The sequence below is a fragment of the Haemaphysalis longicornis genome, unplaced genomic scaffold (assembly GCF_048455015.1).
Source record: "Haemaphysalis longicornis isolate Haplotype H1 unplaced genomic scaffold, Haemaphysalis longicornis Haplotype H1 scaffold_1, whole genome shotgun sequence".
In the NCBI taxonomy this organism is placed as follows: Eukaryota; Metazoa; Arthropoda; class Arachnida; order Ixodida; family Ixodidae; genus Haemaphysalis; species Haemaphysalis longicornis.
In genome coordinates, this window is record NW_027526203.1 from 457,923,453 (window position 1) to 457,943,299 (window position 19,847).

The 19,847-nt window shown below is 49.6% G+C and overlaps 1 protein-coding gene across 9 annotated transcripts in view; it reads right to left on the reverse strand.

Annotated features, from left to right (window-relative positions):
* LOC144156100 (uncharacterized) overlaps nucleotides 1–19,847 on the reverse strand; it is a 248,100-nt gene that overhangs the window by 152,978 nt on the left and 75,275 nt on the right. For 8 of the 9 annotated variants that reach the window (XM_077687902.1, XM_077687901.1, XM_077687900.1 and 5 more), the window contains exon 2: nucleotides 9,058–9,198. In XM_077687902.1, the coding sequence (XP_077544028.1) occupies nucleotides 9,058–9,198 (141 nt within the window). Of the gene's footprint in view, nucleotides 1–7,085; nucleotides 7,194–9,057; nucleotides 9,199–19,847 lie in introns of those variants that run through there. The other variant, XM_077687905.1, reaches the window with a different exon arrangement.

Sequence of the window (19,847 nt, forward strand, 5' to 3'; positions counted from 1 at the left end):
TAAAATTTATGAGCGCCGAGCCGAGTGAGTGGGCAGAGGACATACGGCGCGCCTGGCGTCTGCGTACACCCGGCGTATGGCGATCGGACTGCATGGTTGGCTTGCATCTCCTGTACACGCTGGCGCGCCCGACTGGCCCGAGCGAAGCCAGGCACAGACATAAACGAGACAGAATAAAGACGCGTTCGAGAAGCATTCTCCCGGATACGTAACGGATAGGCGCGTTTGCTGGGATGACCCTTTGCGCTCGCCGCGGAGCCACTAAATGACAACCGAGCGGCAGCTGGATCGACTTAGCGAAACAATCCGTAAGTGCCAACCGGAGTACTCACTATTACGGCAGACATTTGGGGAAGTTGGTGTTGCAGGAATATCCGCCTTCATTACCCAACGCAAAAAAAAAAAAAAGGGGGGGGGGGGGGGGGAAAGAGGAGAGGGACAAGAGCTCGCACAAAAGATGCACAGACACGGGGCGCTGGACGGTTTATGTTTGTCTACCACCCGTCCTACCCGTGCTTCTTTTCGCAGTGCTTTTTTTTTTTTTTTTCGGCGGCTAATAAAGGCGGCGTTGTCATGAACGAAGCAGTTACGACTTCAAGTTTATTACGCGGTCCGAAATGCGAGCGTGAATTTCCCCCGCCCTACCACAGGAACACAGGTTGAAAACCAACACCGGGCAGCTTCGCAGTCCCGGATTCAGGCCGCGGGCGTAGCCCGCGCCTGAATCCGGGACTGATGATCTGTAATTGCAAGCCTCACTAATACTGCGCCCGCTGGACAAGCAGGAGCGCCACGAGCGGGCGATGAACTCGTGACACTTATCAGCAGGCATTCACGGAACATATCGCGAAGACGCTGCGAGCACCACTTCTACCCACGGTTTCCCAGGTGAGCATTTTTAGCGACCTTCTGCCTTCCTCGGGTGGTTGTGGTTCCAGCCACCTTGGCGCCCCAATTCCCTTCGGGTAACGGCGTGCGTGCATTTCTAGGCGCCGATCAATGGGCAGTGCGTGATTCCGCGGGTCGTTGAGAGGGCCGTCGGGCAACGCCCACAGCGAGCACACTCCGGCTCCTGCGATCTGATCCAATCGAAGGCTCGCACAAGGGAGCCTCGCTCGATCGCCGATACGAGCGAGCCGGCCACCTCTGCAGCTGGCAGCAGCACTGGACGGTCCTCCTATCTTATCTCGAATGGAGAGCCGGCGTTAGGTAAGGGCGCCGGTCGAGGCCGAAACCTACGCATCCGTTCGACAGCTACGCTTCGGCACATACAAGCAGCATCGATCCGGGGCTTTGAAATATCGTAGCGGGCTTTTACGGACCCAAGCTATACTTGAGCCAAAGTGGGTCACTTAATATAGGGCACCTGAAGTTGTGCAGTTCGAAAACTACAAACAGAAACACGCTTACACTCAGTCCGAATGAATTTATTTTTCCTTAACAGTACATTCAAACGTATGATCGTGGCATTCACGCACAAACCAGCCGCCCTTCACCACTCCTCTCCTGAGCTGTCGACCCGAGCAAAGACGGCTCGGGCAACACATGAATCCCCCGAATAGGGCTCCACTCCCACTATCCTACTCATTAAAATTCCCTACTGAATTTTTTTGTAGAAAACAGTTTTTGTGAGAACATTGCACACAGTGCGGGCGCTTTTAACTCAGCAGCCTAGTAACCCACCGGTGACTTTTTTTCTTTTAGAAAATATTTCGTACTGCCTTATTATTTCAACATTTTTACCGCCACCAGAAACCACAGATACTGGCTGACGCCAATTCCAGCCGCGGTACCAAAATAGAACTCGCAAATCTCAAATGGCAGAGAAGGCAGTTGTGTGACTGCGTTTGCTGGATACGGCAAAGTGCCCCAGACACCACAGCGTGAATAAAGACAGTGGCTGCCACGCGCGCAGCAAGCAGAAACTGGTTCCATTTTGAACCCTTCCGTCGGGAAAACTGCTGGCTACGGGAATCAGTACGGAGGGCAGAGAACTAAACAGATGGACGGACCAGAAAAAAAAATCCGCCAACTACACTCATAGCTAGAGTTTTACGAACCTTTTCCTGCTAAATGTGCATGTAATGTGAAGAACAACCAACCCTGTACCAAACAGCAATGCAATCTACGGCGGTATCCTGGTTGAGAGTACAGAGCCAAAGCCTGAACCTTTGTTCTAGATCAAGGCTGCTCCTCGGCAACCTTAGAAATTTCGACGTGCTCATTGTTACGTAGCTCATGCCTTCTGAAAGAACGTTTAAAGCGCAAAAAAAAAAAAAAAAACGCGGACACGAGGAGAAAACGAACAACACAGACGAGGCGCCACTTCCAACTGAAATTTATTAATGAAAAAACAGCATTTACATGTTATTCACACACGACGTCACCCGTTGCGTTCTGGTCCACTTTTCAGGAATTCAGTCTCTGTTGCTGAAAGGGCAATAGATGTTTCGCTGGTGCACCCCTCGCCCGCTTTTTCGACTGGAAACACTTCGATAATTTCGCTCCCAAGCCTCTCGCTGGCCCTGCGCAGAAATCTCGTTTGCTCTGACTTCGGCGAGCACTTGCGTTTTTTACAGTGACATCGGACATGTGCGCTCCGGCTTTATTTTTCACAGCCCGGCCCGATCGTGTTCTCGCGACCTTTCGTAAAGGGACAGACAACCGATTTTCGTCGAGTGTATGTCCTATAGCTCGCATGAAAGCCAGCGTTTTATTTGGTGGGGTAACAACAAGCAATTTGAAAACAAATTAGCGCAAATCATTTTAATTTGGCACCAAACTTTCCAAAATCGCAAGGGTGGCGGTTCGTAGTGTAGAAATTGGCTCTACAATATGGGCCCAGGTCACGTGACGTGCGAACCTTGCAGCTACTGAAACTGCTAAGACGTTTCTAACACGAGTATTTGTGTAAGCTTGAATTTTATATGTATTTTAAAATTTTCTTTTGAAAATTTTAAAGCGTCTCTGCGTTCGCTTTTTGTTTTCGTGGGCCGTCCTTATCCGCACTCCTAGCGCGAATATTTTTCAAAATTGTCCGCACTCCTACTGCGGGTAACTTTTAATGAGACAGACGACCGGCTTTTGTAGAGTGCTTGTCGTCTAGCTCACATGAAAGCAAGCGTTTTATATACTTGGGTAACCACAGGTAATAATAATAAAAAGAAAACAGGCAGACACAATTGTAATTTCGCACTACAGTTTCTGAAGTCTGAAAGGGGGCGCCCTGTGGCGTGTAAACGTCGATTTTAACGCGTGATTCACAAAGCGCATGAAGAAATACGATAAGTTGCAAGTTATTCTTGTTTTAGCCGGGAGCAAGTTTTTTAACACCTCTTTTAATATCACGTGCAGTTAAAAGAACGTTGCCGCACGGCCCACTGCCACGGTTGTCAGCGTTCTTTTTGGCGGGACACACACGGCTGGTAGACCTGAAAATTCCGACTCCAAAAGTTTTAGGGCGCTATCAGCAAAACCGTTTCGGATTAGGGTGTTCGAAGTGATGCCTTTTCATTTGGGATAAAGAAGATATACTCGACAAAAATCGATTGCCTGTCCCTTTAAATCAGCCACCGGTCTGGCCGATGTAAACTCTGGAGTAACTCATTGGGACTTCATACACATCATTTTGTATGCTTTCAGTGTACTGAGTCTGATGCTTCTTGTGCACTGCGGGGGTTTTCGGCTTTGACCTCCATGGGGCAAATCTTCGACAACTTGCGAGGTGCGCTCACCACAGCTCTGCGCTACCTTTTTTTAGGTCATGTGACCCACTGTACCCGTAGGGGATGACGCGTACCTTCTCCGTGTCTGTCTTACGTTACGTTCACGCACCGCGAGATTGGTATATGGTCTGATCTTGGCGCCCATCCGGTAGGACATTTTTCTGAGTGCTTTTGATCAGCGTGTAAGTGCCAGCCTGGGTGATGGAATTTACTACATAATTATGATATATGTGGATGATTTCCTTGTTACTGAATTGTGTCGTGGTAGAACGGGCACCCCGACACAAGAGAGAGTAAGCTATTTTGCTCACAAGCAAAGTCGTCGACTCGTTTCTGGGGTTATCTGATGCGCGGAAGTTTACGTGGGAGATGCGTGTCAGGAAGAAAATTCGTTTTCTCGATTTGCCTATTGCGTTCGAGGTCACCCACGTGTACTGGCGGTATCACCCGCTCGCCTTTGACTGCGCACTCCAAAATTGACAAAAAGAGCTGTAACTGTAGCTTGCCTAACGGGCTGCATTGAACAGATCCTGTACCGACCAAGTACAATCAAGCTTTGACAGTCAGATCGAACGGCTCGAACAAGCAGGGTTTCCGTATTTCGTTTTGTCTGGTGTTTGTGAGGCGCTTTTACAGGAACTGAAGTTTTAAAAAAAACAGGGGGGGGGGGGGGGGGGGAGCAACGTAAGATAGACACGGAAAAGGTACCTGGTACAAGGTCACATGGCATAAAAAAGGTAGCGCAGAGGTGTGGTGGGAGTGTTGTTTTTAGCGCACCTCGCAAGTTGTCCAAGATTTGCCCCATGAGGTCAAAAACCAAAGGCCCCGCTGTGGACAAAGAAGCATAAGACTCAGCACACTGAAAGCATACACCATGTTGTGTACGAAGTCCCACTGAGTTGCTCCAAGGTTTACATCGGGCATACCGGTGGCTGCTTTAACAAAAGGTCGCCAGAACACGATCGGGCTGTGAAAAATAAAGCCGGAGCGCACATGTCCGACGTCACTGTAAAAAACGCAAGTGCTCGCCGAAGTCAGAGCAAGCGAGATTTCTGCGCAGGGCCAGCGAGAGGCTTTGAAGAGAAATTATCGAAGCGTTCCCAATCGAAAAAGCGTGCGAGGGGTGCACCAGCGAAACATCTATTGCCCTTTCAGCAGCAGAGACTGAATTCCTGAAAAGTGGACCAGAACGCAACGGGTGACGTCGTGTGCGAATAACATGTAAATGCTGTTTTTTCATTAATAAAATTCAGTTGGAAGTGGCGCCTCGTCTGTGTTGTTCGTTTTCTCCTCGTGTCCGCTTTTTTTTTTCTTTTTTCTGCGCCTTAACAATTCAGTCATGTCGTGCCAACTCACCCACATCAAGTTGTTGCTACTCATGCCTTAACAAGTGTGACGAAATTCCATCAAAATACCGGCCTCACGAGCAAATCGCGTAAAGCTGCTAAAAGTGGGGAAACGGTGTTATGAAAAAAAAAAGTTCAATGCCCTGCATACAAAAAAAAAAAAAAAAAAAAAACTCGGCGAGCTGTGTTACGAGTTATTTTTTAGCATTTGTTCACCACGTTGCTAGTTCCCTCGACGCATTGCGTGCCTTTATACCACGCCCTAGGAAGAATTCGTGATGGTTGCCCTTTGCGCAGTTCGCAATGTTAAAATTCCGAGCCTTTTTCGAAACCACATATGGCGAGGACAGACACTCGCGAGCCTCCACTTAAAACAGACTGCACTGTTTCGAGGCATTAGCAGAGCTGTAGCTCGGTTGATGATCGATCGTTTCCGTGAAAAACACCTGCGGCTGCTCTTCGCCATCGCAATTGTTCGTATTACCAGAGAGTACAAACAAGGCGTTACATTACACGAGGATGGGCGGTATACGCATGCTGCATAGTTGGCGTCGCCTTGGAAATATCATTTCCCTTTTAGTTCTTGTATTCTATTCTCTGTGTTTTGCATTTGATCATTTCCAATCTTCCCGACATCGTGCCCGATTGGTGGTGTGCACGTATGCAGTGAATGTAATCGCTTATTCTACATATAGTATTGTACAATAACACTACGCGATTCTATGTAGTGTTCCAGTTCATACACGTTTCTGTAGATGTTAAAAAAAAAAAAAAACAGACCTCGCGATGATTTGTGTACGTCGGCACCACGCGTCACCTTGTGACACCGTGATGCGCGTCACACAATCGCGGGGGTCTGAGACATTCGCTGCGCCGCTACCGTGCGTTGCCTGTGACGTCGTTTAGTAAAGACGGCTAGACTATTATTACCCCTATAACGTCGAATACTCGCGTTTCCTTCGCCCTTTACACGTGACGATGAGCGCTTCAAAACGTGGAAGCTGAAAATGCTCGGCCATCTGTACTGCACGGGCACTTGATACGCCAACATGTTCAAAAAGAAACGATCATAGGACCTGCTGCACCTCCGCTCCTCGTGACAGCGCGGCAAAACAATACCGGAAAACCACAAAACAATGTCTGGCGCGCAGTCGTGTTATTTCACAATAACTTCCTTCTCGTCGTTCATACTCGAACGCGATTGTTTGCTGCAAAAAATGCTCCGCTGGATGGCGATACCGCCTATGCAAAATGACAGAAACTTCAACATAAAAAGAAGCAAGAATCACTTCCAATAACAAACAAAAAATGAACCGAATCTGCAAAATATGAAGCAGAAATCTTTGAAGCATAGTTAATCACGTGGGAGTACAACCCCAACATTTTGTTCAGTTATTAACATCACCGCCAAGTAAAGCAAATGTGCGCACCACATTGCAAGTCACCTCCAAATTCATAAATACCCGCATGAGCATTCGTCCGGTGCTTGCCGTCCGCCTCGAGTCAAGTCCCAAGTTAATTTGCACAACGGTTTCCCTCGAGTCTTTACCCGACCGCACCACTTCAAACTTGGAATGCAACGGTTCAATTCAAGACCCTGGTGCGATTTCGGCGCTCGTCAAATACCCTCAGGTGGCCAAAGTTAATCCTAAGCACCTCTACTGGGGTGCGCCTCTAGTCCAGTTGCAGCAGCGGTGCGTAAAATACCCACGATTTGAACAACAACAACAACAACAAAAAAAAAAAGAACAGTCCCCGTTAGTGATTACTCGTTGTGCGCGCGCTCGTGCGAAACCGTTAAAATAAAACAAAGGGCGACTACCGTTGAAGCGAGAGTAACGGGAACAGCGGACCGAGTTGTGCCCACTGCGCGCGCTTCCGTCGCCAACGGGGCCGCATTCCGTGCCGCTCAAGAACCTCCAAGCACACACGTGCAAGCCAACCAACCAGCCTCGTTCAATTTCGAACGAGCCCTGTCAACGTAGAGCAGTTCAAAGCCTGATTAATTCCTCACGTGGGACTTGTAATTTCGACGAACGTTCCTAGCCTCCAGTAGAGGCCACCAAGGGCGGCGGGGCGCACTTGCAGCCCACGCGGAATCGCGCATGCAAACCAGGCCGGCCGCGTAGCCCGAAAGGCGAAACGTGGTCGCTCAAAACCTGGCCGGCGGCCGCGGAGGAGACGACAGCGAGCACCTGGCGCGCGAGATGAGTCAGCGGGCGTGCGCCGGCCTCTTCGGCCAGTGACCCCGGCTGGCTGGCTCTGTCCGGCAGGTCCCCCGCACGGCAACCGGCCTGCCGCAGCCGGTATTTTGACGAGGAATGGGAAAGAGCCCCGTTTGAACAGGGGACGATCGATCGCCGTGCTTTATTTTCATGCGCCAGTTTTAAGGCGGCCACAAATACTTCGGCTGGCCTGGAAAGGGAGGACGAAGAGGCCATAAAAGAGGCCCGCAGCTGCCGCGCTGAAAGTTTATTCGCGAGTCGGCTGGAACAAACGACCGTCGTAGTTTGTTACGGCTCGTCACTCCGAACGCATCCTCGCTGCCGACGTAACAGGTCGATCCCTCCACCCACAATACGAATACGAGTGGGGTGTCGCAACGCGCAGGCCGGGAGACAACAAAGGCGTCGTAATTGTCGCCTTAGCTATGCTCAAGAAAGGGTAAGCTTGGGCGACTGTTTCTGAAAATAAAAGCGACGCTGCAGACGAGGGACGCCGAGGAACCACGAAGAGCTGAAAGTTGGCGTCGGACCCTTCGTTTTCCCGTCTGTCTTCATTCCTTTGTCAGTCTTTGCACGCTGGCGCCGTATTCGCACACTCGCCAGAATGTTCCTTTGCAGAGAACTACACGCACGGGTTCGATAGAGATGCTTCGGTTCCTATGTAGTCATGGCGGCGACGTAGCTCACGCATGGGCAAAAGCATTCAGGCTGCTAATCGCGAGGATACCGGGTCATGGTGGTCCCAAGACGATCCTTCGACCCCGAAAACAGTCGTCGATATCTGTAGCGGTTACTCTTTAGGTGAGTGATGGAAATAGTGAAATCTTGCGAATGTTTCAACATTATTTTTGAAGTTTCAAGGTGTTAAACGAAGCTGCAGCAAGATGAAAGCTATTCACCACGCAGATACTGCATGTTTTCATGCGGGTGTAGGCCCGTTCGTCGCACGGCGTTTTGTCATGGGCCGATTTATAATAGGCCATTTGGTCACACAGGATCATTCGCCATAGGGAAGTCCGTCACAGGGGAGCGGGAAAAGAGACCTCATTTTTGTCTATTTCCACAGTATTTTTTTTTTCTTTCCAGGAGACAGAATAGAGTCTTGAGTGAGATACAATGAGCCGCTATCCGACGTCGCTCGTATTCGGTTACACTGTGCTGGCATGTACTATTGCTGAGGAAACCATTTCGTGACTGTTACTGCAGTCCTGTAACTAACGTTAGTATTTCTTATAGACGAATGCGGAATGGCTCATGATTGCACTCAAAAACTTTTATTAGTCAAAATTCTTGCGAATTTCCTTTTGCCTGCAGGCTCAACGCAGCGTCCATTCGTTAACCCTGATACGGGTGTCGGGATATTCGTTGTGCAAAAGTACAGCACCAGCTCTGTTGGTGGTCATAAACTCGGACGTCAAAATCGAGAAAAAAATCATACACACAAAAATAGCCTCTTCCTCATACAAGTCAGGCCTTTGTCACGCTAAAGTCAGAATTCCTTCACATATGCAAGAGAAACATATGCAAGAGGATCTGATGACGCTAAATGCGTCCTCTGTTCGTTACCGATCACGCTTTCATGGAACCGATGACGGCCGAAACGGTAGCACGGTCAGCTCACAAGCACTCGCGAGGCCAACTTCGGGTCAGGCTCTCGGCCAGAGGTGAGCTCGCGGCGGCCGTGATGAGGCGGGCACGAGGGCCGAACCAGCGTCATCCGCGCCGCGCTGCGCCCCACAGGGGGGACCCTGAGCCACTCACCAGTGCGGGGCTGGGAGACTCATCGGGACTCCGGACGTGCCACGTCAGCGTCTCCTCGACGAGGAACGCCGCAAAGCGGTCTTCGTACACACGGAGCCACTCGCGCCGCTTCCAGTCGGCGTTGTCGAACTCCACCAGAACCTGCGAACGACGGGGGAAACGGGGGTCGTCATCATCGTGCTCGCCCAAAAGGTGCGCCACGCATGTGGCAGAAGAAGACGCACGCACCAACGAACGAACGGACGGACCAGAGACGACAACTCGCCTCTAGCGAGAAACGACGACGACCACACGACACTTTCCATTACCGCCTTCCGGGAAGAAATAGGCCAACGTTTGTTATAAAGCAGTAGGTGCGTATTTTCACGAAAATCTATAAACGTGGAGAATGGAAAAGAAAAGGAACAGGCAAAAGACGGTAAAACTCAGTTGAAACGATAAAAATAAGTGTAGAAAGAAAAAAAAACATCTCGAACATTTTCCTAAAAGTCGCGGGAGCCCTTGCGGAGTAATAATGATTTTATACACACACACACACACACCCACGCACGTATATATAATTAGCTTCTAAAAGCTTTATTCCTGGATGTTTCGGTCGGAGGCCGACCTTTCTCGAGGCATGCATACAGAATTATATTGCCACTGGCTACCAAATTTAAAGGCTGTGTACTTTGAGGCGGAGGAGGAGTAAACCTTATTTGCAGTATGCAATATTATAGGAGGGCACTGGGCGCAGCCTAGCAGCGACTTCGGCAGCACGTTCCAGCAGGGATTTCTGAACAGTCAGCCAGTTCTTCAAGCAACGGTAGAAAGGAGAGATTGTTATGGAAATCCTTAGCCAAGGTACAAAACAAAACGAAAAAAAAAAAAAACTAAAGCGCGCACACACAGACACGCACGAGCGCGCTTCGCCATTGTTTCCGGTTTGCGAACAAACAACGAAAACATCGGCTCAAGCGGCGACACAATTCATTTGATATTGTTCAGGACGTGGGCAGCGAAGCTTATTGACTGCACTGCGGCTAGTGTTACCGATGGCGGAAAACATGCGACATAGTCAACGGGCGGAAACGCCATAAAGCTGCACAATGCGGCCTGTTGAAAATAAAAAGGCTGGCGCTAAAAAAATGGCCTAGAAATGTCTTCATGCACAGAAAACTCTGCGCAACGCTTATGGAAGGACGCAATGCAGCGAGCCATACACATGCAACGCACCGTCACCCGCTCCTGTTTTCCAGTAACGGGAAGCCTACATCGCTATGTCGTTTACTTCTTGCTATCCGCGACACGCAGTACGCTGTATACGGAAGACACCTTACTATTTAAAATTTGGGCAGGTGACAAGGTCTTCCTGGAAATCAGTATTCCACTCGACACGTTAATGCTCAGTTCAATGCGTACCGGCTGGAAAGGGCTCGTGTTTCCCCTGAACTCGGGATCTTGGCTTCATTGCTGTTCACACAGGGACGAGCATACACGTGCCCGGTGTGGAGCGGGTGCAAATAAGCAAGTAATGGTCGTCTCGAAAGTCAGATCGGTTTGGAGCGGAGCCGCCCACTCCTGTACTTTGCAACCACGTAACTGCCACAGCAAAGGGTAGGTCAGGCTTCGTTTATCCTAGACGAGATGGCATTTTAAAGAACTAAACCCTTGCAGTGCTCAAGTAGCCGTGCCGAAAACTACGCTAACCGAAATAACAGTAATAATAATAAAACAAGAGCCACGCTTCAAGTGTCGCGGCTCCTGTACTCGACACCATCTAAGAAACAAAACACACCTTGTAAATTATCGGCAAGTTGTGCTCAAGTATTGGGTACCGCTATACGGCGATTTAAATATGGGTTATTTCCATTGCTTGAAAAATCTTGAGAAATTCGCCCATTCATTAAGAATGTCGTAAAGACGCTAAGACACTTAAGCCACCATAAAAAAATCAATGCGGCCTTGCCCAGTTGTACTTAAATTGTAGTTAAATTCTTTTCAGACAACACTCCGGACAACAGTAAACGATGAAACAAGAGTACTTTGTAATGTTGTTCGTATGTCCGCACTGTGTCCACCCTGCCCTCGTGTCGTCTCATTTCTTGTCCTGTTGTACTACATTTTTTTATTAGGGTTTTATTCCCCCAGGAACACCTGGTTATCAGGCAAAAGGAGCAGAGGATCTTTATGCTACCTGTCCATCAGGCCATCAGGTCCTGATAACTTTGATCAGGTAACTTTGTCCATCAAGTGTTGCCTTTTCAGCAACCCAAAATTCAAACTCTGCTATACAAAAACAGTGTGCCCCTTCTATAAAGAGAGAAGCATTCCGAAGTAAATCTTTTAAACAATTGGCGTTAATACTGGTAATAAAATTGCGCTAATATTTGGCAGGCATCTGGCGCTGGCTCACCTGCGATTCGCGAAGCAATAGCGACGGGACTTCATGCGGAACAAAATCTCACCGACCTTATCGAAATCTAGGTCGGGTCGACCGATAGACGTGACTGAGACAAGCCGGCTGATTTTATCAGTAAACAGTTTGCCGACTGCAGCACACGCATCTACCTATCATCTACACCTGCCTGCCTTACCTCGCCTGCAGCTTCCGTCAGAAGTACCTTGGTATCAGCTATGGCAATTCACCTCTTATCTGCGCAATGGATCAGATATCCTGGCACTCATATCTTTCACTACTAGTTTCCAGCTCTCCACTCTACGCTGCTCACTGATCACTCGGTGTTACGTCAGTCTCTTTCCACTGCTCTGAGCAAATATTTTAAGGCGACCACAGCGAGAGATAAGCTAGAGGTGTTCCCTGGCAGCGGTCAGAAATTTAGCGACACGCCGAACGGCTGCGACCAATCAGGGCAGCAGCGCTCGAGAATAAACTACGCACAGCGTTTCTGCATCGTACCGACGAACCAACTGGGCCAGCCTCCTCGCTGTAGTGGGGGACCACTTGAGGAGATAACTTACATTAACTGTCGAAATATGCCTGGAATTCGATTCCACCCCAATGCTGATATGTTGTCAGCCAGTGCTCGCGCTCCCAGGGAGGCCCAGACTTCTCCCAAGAGGCTGTACTACATCCCCTTGTGCCCCGCCTGGAGAGCAAGTTTTGCAATGCGCTCTCCCTTTCACAACGAAAAATAAATAAATACAAGCGCCAAGTTTCGAGCCGAGAAGGACACCAGATTCCCTCGGAAAGGCGCAAATCCCAGCGCCGCGGTTACGACACTCCCCGACCTGTCAAAGGCCAAAGCAAATGGCACGTCGCTGCCTCACGCAGGGCCCTGAAAGAGAATCAATCAGGGCACGCTGCGCCCGAGGCTGACGACGTCCATTAGCGACTGGAGACACCCAAGAGGACGACGGCCAAGGCCCGCACACTGGCGCTGCTGCCATGGCAACGCTACACACACGCCGCTCTGCAGGCCCCGACAGCTGTTGCGCGCATCCAGGCATCCTCGAAGCTGCCCGCACCGCGAAGAGGCCCGCCAAGGCACGCGGGAAGTTAGGCAGCAACGCTCGGGGCTGCCGGCTTAAACCACTGGCAGGCGTGATTAACGCGCAGAGAAACGTCGCAGAGCCCGGACGTGGCGGGTGCGAGCACACCGAGCACCGCGCCGCCAGCCTGGGGTGCCCGCGGCCGCACTGCACTCGACGGACGGCCCCCCTCGAGGCGCGCTCGGGCCTGGACCGAGAGAGCTGCCCCGCAAAGCACCCGCGCACAAGGAGGACGGCAGCACTGCCTGCTGTCCCACGGGAAGCAACGATGCTGCACTGCGGAATGCGGTGAAGAAACCGCGCCTTCCCGACAGCTGTCTGCAAGTTGCCTGCTATGCAGGTACACAGAGCGCGCTGTACGCAAGCAGAATGAGAACGCCTCAGCACTGGGAAGTGCATCCTCCAGCTCTAGCGGCCGTCGTCGGTGATTCGTTACAAGGTTAAAAAGAGCGCGCTAGCAATGACAGGTACAAACACCACAAGCACAATCGCTGCTTATCTGTCCACGTTTCTTTCTTTTTTTTTTTTTTTTTGCATTTGAGCTTTCAACTCAACGAAAAAGACGTCAGGTTAACGGTACATACAAAGTCACGATATGTGAAACGTCACAATACGTGTGCACAATACCAGCGCTGCATCCATGACGGCAAATACGTCATCAATGAATACGTCATCAATTAAGTCATTGCGAACAAAGCACTCGACGGGCGCTACGCCTTTTCGCTCAGTGAAACATCAGCACGCCGACGAACGCAGCGAGAAATCCATCAAGAAATTGGAACGACGCGCGACAACCAAAGAAAGCAACGAAGTGGGGGACACGAGTTGGACAGTCTGTGGCGAGCAAATGAAACGAAAACACTGCTCGTCAGGCCAAGCACGACGAGAAGGGGTTGAATTTAAGGCGGTTATAACATTTAAGAATTTTTTTATTAAAGTTCCAAAATAAGGTTCGGAGAAAAGTGCGAGGTCCTCGCCCTTTGCAACAATCCGCCATGTTCTGTTCCTGGATAACCAATCCCTATCCCCAGCTTGTATACGCCAGACCCTGCTACAAAAATCTGCGCTATGTTTCGGCGAGAAGCACGGCGAAATAAAAGTGCTCCCATTACAGGGTTTTTTTTTAATTTGTACGCCCTGTCGTCTTTCAACATCAGCTTGTGTTATTGTGATGTGCTAAAGTGGACGCAATGGTGAGGCCTTCGTGCTGTTAATCATCACCATCAATGGCCCGTGTTTCCTTCTTTTCCCCAAAATTTTCTTAACTCATGCCGACATCGAGTACTTGGTCTTCATATAGTATTTAGCTCCCAGCCCCTTATGTAGCCATTCTGTTAATCGATGACCTGCACAACTAATTTCTTTTCACTTAATTTGAGCTACAACAGCTTCCACCCCAGTTTTTCTAATCCGCGATGCTGTTTTCTTTTCCTTAAGTGTTACCTCTAGCATTCTTCTTTTCTTGAATAGTTATACAAGTTCTTTTTTTTTAAAGATGCTTATTGAGACCCCAATTTTCCGCCCCATACGCCATAATCAGAAGTGCACTGGTATAACAGTTTTTTTTTTTTTTATCAAGGAGACAGGTACCTTACTGCTTAATATTTCAGAAACGCTTACCGAATGCCGCCCAGCGCACCCAAAGTCTGGGCTGACTATTTCAATTATCGACAGCACCACCAACTTGCCTAAGAGAGTTATAATCATCTGTTGAACATCACTTGATTTCTGTGTGGTTATTTTAACACTGCAGTAAGTCGCTGAGCAGAGTTTTTGTAGCGTGTTATGCAAGTACTGGCGGAACAGGTTCAACGAAACAATAACCTAAAATTAAGTATTCCCCTTGATTTGTAATCGCAATGTTTCCCAATTCAGTTTTCTAAACAGCCCTTATAAACAATCTGTAAACAATTGTAGTGAGATTGTGTGTATTTCCCCGACACCCTTTCTGGTGGCCAGGTTGTCGTATGAAGGATAATCGTTCCCGTGTATCCCTCGTATGACATAAATCCTGTAGCAGCCCTACGAACGGCTTCCTCTACTCAATTTCCTCTCAATGCTTCTACAACCGCGGTGAATGCCTTTTCGTAATATATATATATATATATATATATATATATATATATATATATATATATATATATATATATATATATATATATATATATATATAGGGAGAGGGTGAAGACATATGGTATTTATTAAGATAAACAGCTGAAGTAAACCTGTAGAAATGAGCCAGCTGTTACAGTTGGCTGAATCTCCACAGAAACCATCCCAGCTATAACAGCCATAACACTATCCCGGACAATGAAGCACATTGCCCCTGACGCCAAGTACCAATCTCGCACCGTCACAAAGCATCTTGAAGAGTCTTGCACAAGTTTCGACGGACTTGTGAGAAAAAAATCGGGCGGCGGGGTTACGCATATGACAGCGGTCCCAAGCTGCAGAGGTTTCTCCAGGAATCGTGCCCCCCTCTTCTGAGCCACGACAAGAATGCCCACGGGGGTGGCGACTACCGTCGGGCCAGCGACACGTGGTGGCATGCCGAACCAGAGTGCCAACCTTGAAAGGCCCCCGCGCTCAAGGCTGAGGGGGACACCCACCCTCCCCGGTCGGCAGAAAATGGAACGAGGAGCCCGGGGCCCCCGGAAGCGGCCGCTGACATAACAGGGTTACCGGCGGCGAAAGTGGGTCCCACACAGTACCCCCTCGATTTAGGGGTCGCCGAGCCACGCTCGAGCGCGCACCGCGGCGCCAGATGCCGGGAACGCCATCGACCGGCCTCCTCCCGAGAGCAACGACCCCTTCATCAGCTCAGGCTGCCAATCAATAACTGCACGCATTCCGCCGCCATCGGGTCAGGAGAAACACCCACGCACCGGGCCACTTGGTCGGCGCGGTGGGGACTCGGCCAAGGAAATTTGGCCCGGTTTAGAGTCCGCTGTGGAAAACGTTGCCAGCTAGCAGAGACTTTTTCTCGGCCACATTTGCTGTGGATGAATTTAAGGAACGTGCCAACTGAAAAATACCTGCCCACAGTTGCCAAATAACGATAAAAACCGAGGGGGTGGACGAAAAAAAAAAAATTGTCCCTGAAAAGATGGCAGGCAGCCACAGGAAATGGTATACCTTTCACGAATGATGCGCTCTTTGGAGGCGCGCATTTACGCACCCGGTTACGCCTTCTATGGTAATAAACAATAAATCTGTTGAGAGCACGCGATCAAAACGTTCCGCATCCGAACAACCCGCAGAAGGGCATCTTCAGACAAGTGTGATTTAATCTACCTCTGCTCGGTACAGAAACGAAAAATAAGAATAAACTATCGTACTGCACAAGAAGTAGGTACAGTCGTCAAAACTTAACAACAACAAAGAACGAGGCGCCAGCGTATGCACAGAGCGGTAGCTCACGATAGCGCTGAGGCTGCCAAGCCAGGGTGTGCGCATGCGCTGAAGCACCCGAGTGCAGTAGGGCAGCATCGTGAGGGCCGATAACCGGCCGCCAAAGATGCGGCTGTGGCTATCGCGAGCTGCCAATCTGTGCGTGGGCAGGCACCTCGTGTTGTGCTGTGAACAGTTTTGACGACTGTACATCCTTGAGGTCAAGCGAAACGAAGTAGCTTACTGGACACCCCAGGGTGGTATTCTCCACGCGTGTTTGAGCGAAGGTACCTTTGGATGACCCCCGGAAGTAAATAAAAAAAACGCAGAGAATATGCCCGCACATTTACAAGTACACTCCACAGGAACGCTATAACAACATGAAGTTTTCCTCTTTAGAACGAAGGCTGTAGTTCAACTAACATTCACTTAAGGATGAAGGGGCGGAAGCGAGCAACTGTACTAAGCGCTTAGAGGCAGCACTTCTCGTACGAGACAGACTAAAATAGCGAGCACGTCAGCATAACCGTGTAGGCAGACTAAGGGAACACTGACGCGCCTGTTTAAACGGCTTCGGCGGGATGCAGTTACGCCCTCCGATCGCGATTGCGCAGACACTCGGGCGCCTTTCTAGCGTTGCGGACTTAAATCAGACCGACTGTATTCCGAAACTGCTGCAATGTTCTGCCCTTGAAGCTGCTGTTCAAGTGATCAACGCCAACGTCATAAAGTCGGATAAGTGTTGCGTAAAAATAAACTAAGCGAACGCACGGTCATGAATCAAGTGCAGTATTTCATCGACGAAATCGCTGGAACGTCTGCCCTTGGAGTTGTCCCGACAGTTCAACGCCAACGGCACAAAACCGCACAAGTGTTCGGTGTAAAAATAAGCTAGTCGAACGCACGCTGAATCAGGTGCAGTATTTTATCGACGCGAATATTTCTGCGCCCATTTGCAAGACCTCAGAACACGCGATACAGGCCGGTCGATGCTGTTATATTAAAGAACACTCCCTTCAAAAAAAAAAAAAAAAAAGCGAACGCATGGTGACAGCTACTACAACAAATGCGGATATTGAACCGATGTTGCATAACGTGCAAACAAGTAAAAGGGACCACGGGGCGTTTTAAGGCGTTTCACAAGAGCGTTTCTTTTTTCTTCGTGACGTCAAGGCAATCTCTGCTAGGCTTTTCCTTTTAAAAAGCGCGCTTCGATGTTCCGAATGGCATTTTTAGAGTGAGTGAGCGTGAGTGAGTGATTTATTAAAATAGAAAGTGGAAAAGAAGTGGACTGGGGATATTTTGAACTCATTTTGCAGTTCAACTTACAACCCAGTCCGGGCGAAGGGGAGAGGGAGAATGAAAGGGGACAAATGAGAACAAATGGGGATAAAGAAGAGGGAGAGAAAGAAATAAAGAGAAGGAGTGCGTAAGGCTGGCCCGCATGTTTGATGACTTTTAGATGTGCAGTAATGCGCAGTAGACGTGGCACACGAGGGACATCGTACTTCCGCCCCTCTCCCTCTCAGCATCTTGCACGCGGCCATCCCGTAGAAGCGCCTGCCAGAGACCCTGACGCAAAGGGCGCGCGTCAGACGAGCGGAACAAGGAATCACGGCCGCCGCTGCACGAGCAACGCGCGCGGCACCCCTGCCACGGCGACGGAACTATGGTTTTACGGAACGCGACCTTATTAGCTTAACTTCACCACGCAGAAAAAGGAAGGAGCCGAGCGGCCGAAAGCACCAGCAGGCGCCTGATTAGTTTCCACCGTGGGGAAGCATTTTTTTACGCCTGGTACGGGCAGAAATTCGGAAGCGCGCACTGCGCACCAACGTGTGCGCATACAATCGGGGACAACAGTACGACAGCTGAAACCGAGCCCACGCATGCCATTAGTGCTCAAAGCCAGACTGCTGATCGCCGCCCCACCTCACAACAGCCACTTTCCCGCCGTCTGGGACAGACGGCAGCGGAAGCACCTCGCGGCTGGTGCCAAAAAAGAGGCATGGGGAAGCGAGCGTCCGGATGCGCTGAGAAAGGGTGTACTAGGAAGGCGTGAATAACCACTCTCTTGGTTTGATTGTAGGGTTTAATGCGCCGACGCAATGCAGGCGATGAGGCGCGCCGTAGTGGAGGTCTCCGGATTAATTGTGACCACCTGGAAATCTTTAAGGGACAGACAAACCGATTTTTGTCGAGTATATATTCTCTATCCCAAATGAAAGGGCATCACTTAAAGCACCTTGACGAGAAACGGTTTGGCTGATAACGCCCTAGAACTTTTTAAATCGAAATTTTTAGATCTACGAGCCGTATGCGTCCCTCCCAAAAATAATGCTGGCAACCATGACAGAGTAGCTCGACAACATACTTTTGTCTGTATGCGAAATGAGAAACGAAATTTAAAAACTTGTCCCCAGCTAAAAAAGTTTGAATCGCCGGCTTTTCTGTTCCTTTATGTGTTTTTTTTAATACAACGGTCTATTTTGCACGAATGCGCCATCTGTTGGGATAGACAATAGGTAGAATCTGGCTTCAAGTTGTGGAGGTGGGAAGTTCGATTCTCCCCGGGCGCTACGTTCTTTTTTTTTTTTTTTAAAGCTGCCGTTGGCGTATTTGGAAACTGAAATCAAATATTGTGGCAGATCAAACGCCCCTGACTCAGGCAGAATCGTCAAAGCTCCTTTACTGGGTCTGTTTACTGAAGGCTGCCGTTGAATTCTTACCATGGAGGCTCAGTTAGCCACATTGAGAGCAACCCAGCGACGGCGGGCGGCGTGTCTTTAAAATTTTCAAATGAATGTTTAGAAATACATATACAATTTAACCTTGTACAAATATTTGTGTCAAAAGGTTTTCAATACGTAAATAAACGTTTCGGCAGTTGCAGTAGCTGCTAGGTTTGCAGGTCACGTGACAGGGACACATATTGTAGCGTCAAGTTTCGACACTACGAACCGCCACCCTTCGGATTTCAGGCAGTTTGCTGCCAAATTAAAATTATTTCCGCCAATTTGTTTAGAAATTGCTGGTGGTTACCGGACTAAATAAAACGCTGGCTTTCATATGAGCTAGAGAGACAAAAATCGGTCGTCTGTCCCTTTAACGTGCGCCGAAATCTCGTACACACGGGAGTTTTTGCTTGTCGCCTCCATCAGAAAAGCGGAATAACCATTCCGTCAACCGCCCAATTAACAAATGCCACTATTCTGATGAGCACTCCCCGTTTCTAAGCCTTATGTTTCTCGCGCACGCCTCGAAAATTTTGTTGTAGTTTGGATATCCGGCGCCAGAGTCGGCGTTACTAAATATGCCGTCATAGCGCCCGGATTACCACGGAAGCTAGCCCCGAGCAGAACGGTGCACAAAACGTGAGCCGTTCACCGTGTTCAGGAAAAGCCGGGAAATGAGCCGCAGCTGCATTGCGGCCTATTTTGAGGAGGCCGCCTACGGTGCGCTATGCGCTGACGAGAGGAAATGAGCGCGCATCCGCACACACGGCAAACCGCAGCGATATCGGCAGCCACCTGCTGCTCGAGCCGGCACAGAAACAAACAGCAGACACTCTGCTGCGACGCATGACGGCCACGAGGCAGGCCTGCCGGGGGCGCCCGCTGGGTGCACGCGCACGAAGCTGACACAGGCGTTCACCGACCGCAGTTGATGAGCGCATTAACGAGCACCGCAACCGGTTAATACAAGGGTCCTATTCCGGAAAAAGTTACGGGGCGAGCGGCGCTATACTAACGCACGCCAAGTGTGTCAATGAAAGCGCAGCTTGGGCAATCCACGAGAGAAAAGACTGGCTACACAAACATCGCTCAATTTGCGGCTCGTGCTGCTTCAATCGAAGCTTCGCCCTGTGAAACTCTCCACAAAACAAAGTCTATTCATCATCCCGCCAA